This window comes from Mesoplodon densirostris, chromosome 12 (genome assembly GCF_025265405.1).
Source record: "Mesoplodon densirostris isolate mMesDen1 chromosome 12, mMesDen1 primary haplotype, whole genome shotgun sequence".
Classification (NCBI taxonomy): domain Eukaryota; kingdom Metazoa; phylum Chordata; class Mammalia; order Artiodactyla; family Ziphiidae; genus Mesoplodon; species Mesoplodon densirostris.
In genome coordinates this window covers 79,201,003-79,214,113 of record NC_082672.1, presented here as the reverse complement: position 1 = coordinate 79,214,113, position 13,111 = coordinate 79,201,003, and the positions used below count along the sequence as shown (strand labels likewise).

The following is a 13,111-nucleotide window of genomic DNA, read 5'->3' as shown; positions in this document are numbered from 1 at the left end:
ATGTTAAAATCAAGGAGGGCTTGGATTAGAGAGAGGTGAGAGGGAGACTTCTGAGAGGGAAAAGGAAAGAAGTTGGCAATCTTGATCAGCATCTTAAGTAACTTTAGAAGTTCAAACGATACCAAATGAGGGGTAGACTCTTGGCATTTATGAGATGGTAGAAGAAAAACAAACACACAAATGGTCAGAGTTGGTGGGAAAAAGACTAGAAACAAGAGAGTAAGATTGCTTAGGGATCATTTTGATAGGCTGGAATTCCTACGAGCATGAAATTGCAGTGGATGCACAGTCATGGGAAAGTAGTCACACTTAGTAAGAAGATGAAATACCCTTCAAACAAAACTACAATTGTGCCATTGTGTTCTTGTGGAAGAGAGATTTGTGTATTGTCATGTGGGATCTGAAGGATTTAAGTGATACAGCAATACACTGGTTCAAGCGTTGGTCAAGGGCATCTTCTGGGGACTTCCCCTAAAAAAGGTAAGAGCAGTTTTTGTTAGAAGCCAGCAGCCAATGTTTATTCTTGGTGAAGCTCTGGAAATTCTGAGCAGCAGTGATCATTCCTTGTCTCAGCCAGGTCCCCCTTGCTCTACCCCAGTGGCATACACCTGCACTCTACTTTGAAAGCTCAGTAGCTCCTAAGTATCTCCGTATGAGATATTGCCAGCAACCCTGGTTCAGAAGTTCAGAAGCAGTGCAATTAACAGGTGAAGGATTGCCGCGAAGACAGCTTCTGGGTCTTGAATGAGAAGTTCACATCTGCCACTTTGGACATTTTTCAAACACATCCCTCTGTGTATTCCAGAAGTGCTCACTTGAGCTGGGCTTGTCTCTTCTGGCCTGCACACTGAGCTGTGTAATTGAGGGAACTCAAGCAGAGGCAGTTTATGGTTGTATGGATAAGCAAAATACTCAATATGTGACCTGATTGTTTTCCAAAATTACACAGTCGCTGGTTTCACTTGTCATTTTGGAACAGGAGTGGGAGGATAAAGCTGTGACAGTGAATGCATTCAATGGGTGTAATTAATCCATTTCATAAAAGCAGATTTTCTACATTATGCTGTGAGGCTCAGAAGTTTTTAACACTTTACTTACAAAAATCATTTTTTAAAGGAGCTTATTTTCCCTGATACCATGAAACAAATCCATCTAATTGGTTATAAAGCCCGTTGCATTCTTGATAGAGTGCCTTGCTGGGACTTGATGACTGATTTCCACGGCATAACAGTTAGAGGAAAATGATTCCTCCACTAATGCTGCGATTCTGCTTATCCATCCATAAAATGTTTCATACTCATTTCCCCTCAGTATGTCCTGCAAAAGCAAAAACATTACGTGTCAGCTTCCTGTAATATAAGGGGCAGCAGCAGTCTCGAGAGGGGCCTTGCCTCCCCACCGAAGCCACATCACTGACCCTGCATGAGGTGATTAAAGCCACCGGGGCATGAGAACTAGTAAGGATGGAGATTGTGAAACAAATGAGCTGTATCCAGTGGCATCGCCCAAAGTTCACCATCAACAGAAACCATACCTGGGGAACAGCTGAGCTTGCCCTCCCCTGTCTAACCTCAGGAATCTCTCAATACACCTCTCAAATCTGAAGGGAGGTTGGCTTACAAAGCCTGCACCTATCAGTGCTTTGAGATTCCACTTATGTAACTGATAATATTCACTCTCTTTAAAAGTGTTGGTACATGTCAATCCCAAACTCCCTAACTATCCCTGCCCCTCACCATTTCCGCCGCCCACCCCTGTAACCATAAGTTCTTCTCTATGCCGTGCTCAATAGTATGTAACAACCTAAATGGGAAAAGAATCTGAAAAAGAATAGATGCATGTATATGTATAACTGAATCACTTTGCTGTACACCTGAAACTAACACAACATTGTTAATCAACTATGCTCCAGTATAAAATAAAAAAGTTTAGAAAAACAAGTGTTGGTAGGATGACAGTGCTTCTTAGGCAGAGAAAACGTGATTCCCAGGCGAACCACATAGACTTAAGACAGCCAGGCTGATGGCACTGGCTTACATGCTGCCAAGTTACGTAGAGGCCAAGGGCATGTACACAACTCAAATGGTTGGGGACATTCTGGACAGAAGCAAAGTGAGGTTTTATTTTGTGGTGATTGGAGCCTCCACTTTCAACTCAAATGTCTGACATCAAGGTTTCTTTCTGATCTGTAGGTCATACTCATGATAAATATGCAAATGACATGTCTTGACTCAACTGAACCGCACGGTTCCAGAGGGTACACTCAGGGAAGTTCTAGGAAAAAATACTGAATGATTTCATTTTTAAAACACTTTGCCCCATTCTACAAAGGATTTCAGGCAAAAGAGAAGATGCTGACACTCTAGGCCAGTGAAGAAGTAATTAGTGATATTAACCTCAGCCTATCCCGCAGTATGCTTTTCCTGTTTTGTCAAAGAAATTTGGAATATTTCAAGCATGTTGAAAAGTATAGAATATAATATGATAAATCCCCATGAATCCACAATCCAATGTTGTCAGGTCCTAACCATCTGCCATATTTACTTTAGATCTCTTTACCTTTTAATGAAATTACAGATATAACTGAAGCTCCTTCCAGGCTTACTTTCTACAGAATTTCCTCTCATGTTTCACGTCCCCTGGATAATGATGAAAACTTGTTGCTTCTCTACTCACATAACTTCTTTTAGTCTCTCCTTTGATGGAAACAATTTCCTACCAGGTTGTAGCTGCTGTGAAGAGAAAACTGACTGAATAGATTCAGCTAAGCCCCTTACTTCTGGAGGCCCAGACTTTTCTTATTGTTAAAATGGAGATAATCTTTTCTTGCCTGTTTCACAGAGTTATACAGCAGTAAAAATTAAATGCTGTATGGAGATACTTTTGTAAACTATATCAGCAAATACAAATTGCAAGATTACTTAGGAAACAAGTCTCTCTTTTTGAATATTTCTCAAAGGCCAATCAGATTTATTAAAACTTTACTGTTAGGGGCTTCCCTGGTGGCGCAGTGGTTGAGAGTCCGTCTGCTGATGGAGGGGACACGGGTTCATGCCCCGGTCCGGGAGGATCCCACATGCCACGGAGAGGCTGGGCCCGTGAGCCATGGCCGCTGAGCCTGCGCGTCCGGAGCCTATGCTCCGCAACGGGAGAGGCCACAGTAGTGAGAGGCCCGCGTACCGCAAAAACAAAAACAAAAACAAAAAAAACCTTACTGTTTACCTCCCACAAAGAAACAGTATTTAATCTATGCACTGGCCCAATAACAAGTTTGGTGACCAGATATCAAGGATTTCAAATATTCTGTCCCATCATTGCTATACACAACGTCTGTCATTCAGAAGTCTTAATAGTTGGTTTCAATAACATGACCCAAAGTGAAGAAAAGGAGTCAGTGGCTGTAAGAACACAAAATCCTTTTCTTCCCAAGTGTATCTATAATTAGTAGAAAACTCAGGCAGTCAGAAAGTGGCTAATAATGTCTCACTGCTGCTGCTCTTGGGAGAAAAAAAGAGAAGTAATTAGGGAGTGGAACCCAAGTGCTGGTTTTCACATTCCCCACCTGAGATCCCAGCTGCCTCACATGCATGTCTACGGATTCTGTGGCCACACAAGGTGACACTGGAATGTTAGCAATGTTGGCAGCAGCTGTTTTGTCTGGGACCATGGCCCCAGTGGGGGACGAGGGGCAATAAAAATGATTAACTGGCCATGCCTCCACTTTATAGGTCTTAGGTATCTTTATTTTTAACTCTGAGGAAGTCATCTTATTTTTATTATGAATAAAATTACTATTCCCATTGACACAGATAAATGGTTAGGTTCTTCTCCTCCGAAGATATCAGTACAGTACATGGCCTTTGTCTGTTAATAGACCAAAGAGACTAAAGTTCTTTGCTGAAAGGAAAACTGAGACACAGAAAACCCTGATCAATTCAAGGCTTGTAGATGGATGTTCAGACTATGAACTGGATTCCCACTGAGACATGACAGTCCTCAAAATGCATATAGTCACACAGAGTATTTTAGCAAGAAGTCAAATATTTTAATTGGACATTTTTGTCATCACTTTATTAAGCAGTCCAAAATGTGCCCTGGGGACTAACTTCCCTTACGGGTGGGCCTTGCTAACGTTAACTTTGCACCGTGGGTCCTCAGTGCATAGGAAATAAGGCTGGAGATGAAGACGGAAAAGGTGGGGATAGTGATGGATAACGGGGCATGGATGCGGGAAGGCATTAGTCCCACGGTGTTTCCAGAGCACAGACTTTCATAGTTATAACTGCTCATCTCAACCTGCAGCCTCTCAGAAAGGAAGCCTCAGGTGTAGCTGTGGGGAAGAGAGAATGACTTGTATGTGATGAGATTCTCCATTTCCAAGGAAAAACATGGTGTCCCCTGGATTCAGGCTGGGCTGAAGTGAAATGGGCAACTGTCAAAGCTTTGTCTGTTTCCTTGTTTTCTCAGCAAACAAGTCTGTTCCCTGTCCATGCAAAGACTAAAAACGATATGCTACAGTGATGTTGCCTTTAGAATTATCATTAGGAATAATAATTTCATCACATCAAAATAAAAATCTAACCGCCTGAGATAAAAACCCAGACAAAGACCTAGAAAAGGGAGATGTGACCAGTTGATTACTTTCCTTGCCACTTATTCCCCCCCAACCCTGCTCCCCGATTCCACTCTCATAAGGCTAAGCCACTTAGCTCCAAAGCCTCCTCTGGCACTGTTCTTCTCCTAACTCCTTTCTGTTTACTGAATCCAGCAACCTCTCTCCCACCTCAGGCCCTTTGCACTTCCTGATCTTTCTGGTTGGAAAGTTCTTGCTCTGGGCCTCACACGGCTGGCTCCTTCTCAAGTAATGTCACCGAGATGCTCAGAGATGCCACCTGGACCACCTTAACTAGGGCAACAACTCTTCCTCCCAAACCGCTCACACGCTACCCAGTTTATTCCCCTGCAGCACTGCATATTAAGCTGAAATTGTTTTGTCTACCTATGGAATTGCCTCTTCACCATCGGTCCCTCACCCCCCCACACACACATGTGATAGAGTGTAAGTTACTGAAGGTAGAGACCTTAGCTTTATTTTATTTTATTTTACTTTTTATTTTTATTTTTTTTACGGTACACGGGCCTCTCACTGTTGTGGCCTCTCCCGTCACGGAGCACAGGCTCCGGACGCGCAGGCTCAGCGGCCATGGCTCACGGGCCCAGCCGCTCCACGGCATGTGGGATCTTCCCGGACCGGGGCACGAACCCGTGTTCCCTGAATCGGCAGGCGGACTCTCAACCACTGCGCCACCAGGGAAGCCAGAGACCTTAGCTTTAATTTGTCTGTTTTTTTTTTTTTTTTTAATAAACCACTGTATATTCAAGGTTTGTAACAGTCATTAACACTTGTTAGGTGATCGAGGTAAGTATGTGTTGGATAAGTGAATTCAATTTCACATCCTAAATTCACTCTTTTAACCATGTACCCTGCTCTGTAACCATAGCCTTCAGGACTGAGCAATGACTCACGCATTAAAGGTGAAAGAAGTTCTACTCTGAAATGAAAATGAAAATGGAAACAACACGGTTGTATGTTTTCAATCTTATGGTTCCTTTAGAAAAGAAGCGAGTCAGCTCCCACAAAAACTCACGCTGTAGAGTTTTATCAGCGTGTTAGAATAAGTCAGCATTTTAGAGAAAGCTAAGGGCTTTCACTTCTAGAGGGCATCCAGTTGACAATGAAAATGACCGTTGATGAGCTAGCATTTGTATTTAAAATACAGGATAAGCATAAGATGCAACAAAGTCCTGGAAATAAACTTTGAAAATTATGTAGATTTATAATTAAGCCTCAAACACTGAACAATCTCCAGACCCTGGACAGCCTCCCGAGAGCTCAACAGTGTCATTCTTCTAAAGCTTTTCCAGTGGAAACAGTAGAGGGAGCTCCTGGTCCACATTACAAATTATGTGAATTTCTGCGACACAAGTGAGCCCCACTGCTCAATTCTCTTACTGCAATAATGAAACAATGCACAAAAACAATGCCAGAGGAAAAAAAAAGAAAGGAAATCAAGGGCCCTGCCTGCAACAGAAAGGAATAATAACACATTTTCCAATTAATGTGGTTTTTAATAAACACGTTTACAGGGATGATGAATGAGAAGTGATGGAAGTGTCAAACGGGTGGGCTAAGACATGCCGCCTTTAACGGCTCATTAGTTAAACTCTTCTGTTCCGCCTCATTGCCAGCTGCTCTGTTCTCCCTTCTAAAGGAATGAAAACCTGGAATACTCTGAAATGAACTGAGGCCTTTCAAGTCTCGAGAGTCTCGAAGCCTCATCATCCTAACACGAGGCCACTATTTTCCATTCCTTTATGCTACTCTGATAACTGCAAGGCTTGAAAGACAAAGACATTTTTACTGGAGAGTGAGTGAGAGAATAAAGGTGGGTTTAGCGGTCCATTCCTGGGTCTCAAGTCTACAACCCCTACTTATACTTGTGTGATCCTGGGCAAGTAACTCGATGTTTCTACGCATCCTTTACCCCATTATAAAATGAGCATCATTTCTACTTCTTGTGATAGTTGTGAGGATTACACAATGTGCTGGCAGTGGAGCACCGAACACAGAGCTAGTGCTGTAATCATCTCTCCCGGTCCATTTCTCTCTCTTTGGTGGAATATGTTTCCTCAGGAGTTACTGCTATTTCCTTCCCCAGGGAGAGGCTTAATGCTCTCGTGCTTCCTCTCTGAAAACTGCTCTCAATCATAATCTTAGGGGCTTCCCTGGTGGCGCAGTGGTTAAGAATCCGCCTGCCACTGCAGGGGACACAGGTTTGAGCCCTGCTCTGGGAAGAGCCCACATGCCGTGGAGCAACTAGCCCGTGCGCCGCAACTACTGAGCCTGCGCTCTAGAGACCATGAGCCACAACTGCTGAGCCCACGTGCCTAGAGCCCATGCTCCGCAACAAGAGAAGCCACTGAAATGAGAAGCCCACGCACCACAACGAAGAGGAGCCCCCACTCGCCACAACTAGAGAGAGCCCATGCGTAGCAACAAAGACCCAATGCAGCCAAAAATAAATAAATAATTAAAAAATCATAATCTTAGTGTATTTGCAGGTATCATCAGTCCAAGACATTGCTACTTAATGGTTTTCCTCCAATGAAGAATATTCAGGGCCTCCCTGGTGGCGCAGTGGTTGGGAGTCCGCCTGCCGATGCAGGGGACACGGGTTCGTGCCCCGATCCCGGAGGATCCCACATGCCGCGGAGCGGCTGGGCCCGCGAGCCATGGCCGCGGGGCCTGTGTGTCCGGAGCCTGTGCTCCGCAGCGGGAGAGGCCACAGCAGTGAGAGGCCCGCGTACAGCAAAAAAAAAAAAAAAAAAAAAAAAAAAAAAAAAAAAGAATATTCATTAAAAACAAGATGACAGAAGTTACTTGGGGGAATTTGGGAGCTTTTCCCTTTGTATGGGTAAGATCAGCTCTGCTTATTAACAGGAAATTGGACCAATACTTCATAAAAACTGTGTTCATCATGAAGGGTTGTGGCCAGCTCTGTGAACCAGTTAGTTGCCCCTCAATTACCAGCATCTCAATAAGAATAATTTTATGTATGCAGATTACATGTGTCTAAGTTTCAACTAAACCTTCCTCAAAGAGAGGAAAAATTGCTATTAAATATGGGAAGCTAAATTGGATTAACATATATGACTTTGATGAAACAATAATTCATAAAGAACATCTAATAACATTAGTTCAAAGATCTACTTTTAGTAAATATTCCTTTATTAGATTCTTTCCCCTAGAGAATGTACTCTCTCAGGGTGAAAAAGATTGTCCTTCCACACACACAAAGTTGTGGGAAATTATTCTTTGTAAACAACTAATCTTTTTGGTACCAATGTTTCTTAAGAAAGTGAGAAAATACAAATTTGGCTTCAGAACAATCACAAATAGAATGGTTGGTTAAAATGTTTTAATTATTTGAGTTGCTTCAGGCCATTAGAGATTTCATTCTTCTATTTTTTAAAAATCTTCATTGACACTCCCCAGAATAACAACACTACCTTTGATGTAGGGAACATCTCTAAAGTCCTGGAGGGGAGAACATTTTCTTAAAGAAATTGAGCCAAGTATGCTGTTATCAAAGGATCAATGCCTCCTAAAAATTCCTATTCCTTGGTTGTTTTCAGACAATCCCACTGGTCAGCGTAAATCAATAAAAAAATTTTCCCTTAACTTTTCTGAAGGCTAATTGCTCAAACATATATAGAAAAATTATATACTATACTATTCAGTCATTTAAGGGACATCATGAATTATTTGATTATTGCTTGATAAGAGAGAAAATTCATATTTTTTTATAGTTCACATTGTCATAAGACATTCTAACACATGCTTTAGGAATCTCAGATGCCAGCCCGTAGGGTGAGTCAGACATCATCTCCCCATCTCAGTCGGAAGGATCTTGATGCCTACCAACATTTCCTTCTTTCTCTTGTTACCTTCCTTCCTGTTGTGAAGTGGGGAGGGCTCATCTCACATAAGGTACAAAGTGGAAGAAGAGAAATAAATGAAAAACAGCAACATTTTGATCTAAAGATGCCCACAAGTAAAGGGGGACGTCTCTTAAGCTCTATGTCAGTTGTAATAAAATACAAATGACTAGTAAATACTATGATAGCTGCAATGGATCCCACTCTCTCTCAGCAATCCAACTACTGTGCCACTAGAGAGACCCATCAGGAAATCTGGCCCTGGGAATCTCCACTCAGAGCTCTTCACAGATTGTCCTGGCTTCTCGGGACATGTGGGGCTCACAGCAGTTCTGCCAGGACGCTGCCCAGGCTGGACCCGACCTGTCAGTGCTGTGGTCAGAGCTGCCTGGCTGCTGCCTGCCCCACTCCCTGGGGCTCAGCACTAGTGCTTTTGTTCAGGCTGCTTTCCTCTGTCAGCAGCTCCTAGCTTGCTCTCTCCTTCCCCTCTATTTGCTTTACTGGACAGACCTTCTCAACTTTTATAGAAACAGCTTTATTGAGGTATAAGTGAGACAGAAAGAATTGCACATATTTAATGTGTACAATGTGATGAGTTTGGACAGATGCAAACACCTGTGATCTCATCACCAAGGTAACTGACATACCCAGCACCTCCCAGACTTCCCTTGTGTCCCTTAGTGTGTGCGTGTGTGTGGTAAGAACACCTAACATGAAATCTATCCTCTTAACAAGTTTTGAAATGCACAATACTGCATGGCTACCTATAGGCACTATGTCGTAGGGCAGATCTCTGGGATGTAATCATCCTGCATAACTGAAACTTTATACCTGTTGAATAACACTCCCCAGTACTCCCGCCCCTATGTGTGCTCTGCTTCCATAAGTCTGACTATTTTAGAAATCTCAAAAAGTGGAGCCATGCAGTCTTTGTCTTTCCATGAACTGGCTTATTTCACTCAGCATAACGTCCTCTGGGCTCATCCATGTGTCATGATGAACAGGAATTCCTCCTTGTTTTTAAGGCTCAAGCTTTATGCTTCAGTTGTCAATTCCAGAAGAAAACCACCCTGGCATTATCTTTTCTAAGTTTTCTTCCTCTATTCACATTTCTGTGAGTTAAACTTAAATACTTGAAGGGCAAGGACCACATCGTATTCATTTTTGCAAGCCTAGCTCCCAACAGTGTTAGGCACATAGTAGGCCTTAAATAAATGGTTAATAGTTTGTGAAACTATTAAATGATGTGATGTGTATTAAATGAATTAGGTTGATTTTTATATAAGCTCATTTTCTTAAAATGTTAGTTAATATGATCTTGAAAGGACTGATTTTGAAGAACTCTGTTCATCCTAACCATTTGGGAAATAACAGTCCTCTTGCTAAAGTACATTATGTTTAGGGAAATTAAACATGAAGGTGGCGTAGAAGAATGTGGGGAGCCAGGTATTTCACCTTTCTTTTCAATGCTTCCCTTAACTAATTCCTGTAAGAATGACAAGGTGCTTCATAGGACTTTTTGCAGTATGGTGGTATGCATGTCATCTATTATGTGAATAACTTAAAAAAATACAAAAGCTGATGAAAAATGTACCCCAAAATAGAGTTTTGATAATACTTGTATCAGACAAAAGATATTTAATCCACTAGAGGAGTTATCCCACAATCAAAAAGACAAAGAGTTTCCATAAACCACAATTCTTATACAAAAATGAGCTGATGATATAGTCTAATAATTCTTTTTAAACAAGAGCTGATCTATGAATAAAAACCTTTTCTTTTTTGCATAGAATTTCTCCCTTTTCTTGGTAGCCTAATGAATTGGTATTTTATTATATTACAAAAGATAATAAACCACTTTTCTTTTAAATACCGTGTATTCAGGATTTAATGAACACTGTGTGTCAGACCCATAGCTGAGTTTAAATTCTAAATCTAATACTTGAAATAAAATAAGTACCTCTCTCTCCCAAACACTCTGGCAATCAGAATCTGTGGAATTGAATATTATAAACTCTTTCATATGGTCGCATATTTCTTAATCTTCTAAATTCTTCAGTAAACTCATTTGATCTACAGCTGAGGACTCATTCCAGGATGTGGTGTAATCCTCTTCTCTCCTAGACATTTGGCAAGCCTGTCACAAAGGCCTTCATCATTCAAATTCCTCCTCTGAGACAACAATTATCTTGTCTTGAAAGCAGCATCATGCATTTAGAAAACTATGGGAAAGTCTAATCTTGCCTGTTAGCTTGTACCAGCTTTTCTTGTTTATAGCATGAAACAATTACTGAAAACCCTACAATGAGTTCTCTCTTTTGCCAGAAAATTTGGGATAAAAATCAACAGAGCTGATTCCTTTAAAGACTGGATTCCAGGATGCCCAATTTATGCCATTTTCCCCCCAGTTGTTTCATAACCAGTATCAACTGACACCAGTACATTTCTAAGAGAACAATTTACTTGGACGGCTAAATGGATGAAATGAAATCATTGACAGAGCAGCAATCTTGTTCACCTTTGGCATGTGGTCACACCCTAAGTGACTCCTAAGGAGCTCAGTCTAGAGTCCTCTAGTGGTGGTGCAGGTGGTTCTAGCCTTTAAAAAGTCACTTATTTTCCCGTCTTCATTTTCTCATCTATGAAGTATATTCATTTGTTGACTCATTCATTAAATAATTAATAATTACATGCTACATGCCAGAAACTGTGCTAGACAATGATGATAAAATAGAGGTTCAAAAATTATTCACAGGGCAGTGCTCAGAAAGACAAGGAAAATAGGAGTCACAAAACAACGTGCTCTGTCTGCAGAAGGCATAAGCTCATAGAATTGCGGAGGATGATACCTCTCGTGCTGTGCTGAGAGCACCGGCAAGGCTTCATGGGAGAGCTGGGGTCTGAGCTGAGTCCTGCAGGTGGGGAGGCTCACCTGGCCCCTGGGGAGAACATTTGCAATGTGCAGCATATTGAGATCGTAAAGGAAGATGACACTACATGTTGCAAAAGAAGAAAGGGCACAGAGGAGGACAGACAAAGATAGGAAAAGGACAAACTTTGAAGGGACTAGAATGGCTGTAGAAGATATGGAATCCACCTGGAAGGAAAGGGAAGTTAGTAAAGAGTTTTCAGCCAAAGAGCTACGTGATCAGAGTTATGATTTAGAAATATTACCCCACTTGTAGAAGGTAGAGGCAATGAGACAGCTGGGAGAAGCCTACAAAAATATAGATACAAATTGACAAGGGCCTAAATAAGGCAGTGGAATGAGGAATGAGAGCTAATGGGAAATAGGATTGACATGATTTAGGAACTATTTGGATGTGGAGGATGAGAGAGAGAAAAAAAATCTAGGGTCATTTTTAGAGTTTAGTTTTGGACAGGTTATGTTTGTAGTACACAGGAGACTTCCAAGTGGAGATACTGAGCAGGCCGTGGGGTGTAGGAGCCTGGAACTCAGGAGGAATGTCTGGGTGGACATAGAAGACTGGGATTCTTTAAACCCTACAACATATAAATAAGGGAAGGGGGAACAGCTTTACGGAAGGAGACAAAAAGGATGGCCTCAAAGGTAGGAGAAAACGATCAGCGCCAATGAACCAAGAGAATAGAGAGTTTCAAGGACAGAACAGTCAACAGCGTCAGTTCCTATGCAGCAGTGAAATAAGGTGAAGCCTGAAAGGCACTCAGGGAATCTTGTGACTGAGAGATATTGGTGATCATGGAGAATGCAGGGCCAGCGGAGTAGCTTGGACATAAACCAGACTCTAGTGGGTTGAAGAGTTAGCAGAACCACCAGAAATGGCACACTTCCTCTAGAAGCTTGGGATAAAGGATGAGATCAGCTAATTGGCTACACGATCTTTATGGCTCTCTTTAGCAACAATATTCTATGAAATTCTACTAGCAAAATAGCTGTGTCAAGAAAAGTAGGCACACTTCCCCAGATGTCTGACTGACCACCAGCCTGGATGTTAAGAAATTGAGGAGATGGGGCTCAGGTGGGTTCAGCACAGGACTTGCTGACCTGGGACTCGGCTTGGGGCACCCATGCAGGCAGTACACTTGCTACTGTCCAGGAATGAAGTGGGCAGGAGGGGCGGCCGGCCACCAGCCTCCCTGATCTCTTGGTTGGTGGTGGTGGGAGGTGTAGGGAGCACAAACATGTTAGACAGTGGAAAGATGGAAATTATAATCTACAGGGGATTAAGGTAACCTTTAGATGAACACACAGCAGTACAGAGGGACTCATGAAATACCCTACTGTTTACTCACAGGTGGTCCTGGAGGCCCTGGTTTTCCTGGAGGACCTGGTTTTCCTCGTCTTCCCTAGAAACCAAAGAGAAACAGACAATAGCAACTGTGATTCCATTTTATTTTAAGATGAGACAATATTAAATGGCAATTTTAAAGACTAAAAATTAACTAAAAGTTAAAAAAACAATTCCAAGTCCACATGACCTTTAAAGACCTGTGAAATCTAAAAGCTATGAGACAATTTTTAACAGCCAAGATGAGAAAAACAGTGCCTGGAATGAATAAACTGTGACTCTTATTAGCAGCCCTTTAAAGGCTGTCTACTTTGGTACTCTAGCAAAGTAATATAAAGTAT

The 13,111-nt window shown here is 42.0% G+C and overlaps 1 protein-coding gene across 1 annotated transcript in view; it reads right to left on the bottom strand.

Annotated features, from left to right (window-relative positions):
• Nucleotides 1-13,111, bottom strand: part of COL19A1 (collagen type XIX alpha 1 chain) — a 364,353-nt gene that overhangs the window by 96,419 nt on the left and 254,823 nt on the right. Inside the window, exon 15 of the mRNA XM_060114554.1 lies at nucleotides 12,775-12,828. Coding sequence (XP_059970537.1) covers nucleotides 12,775-12,828 — 54 coding nt within the window. The remainder of the gene's footprint in view (nucleotides 1-12,774; nucleotides 12,829-13,111) is intronic.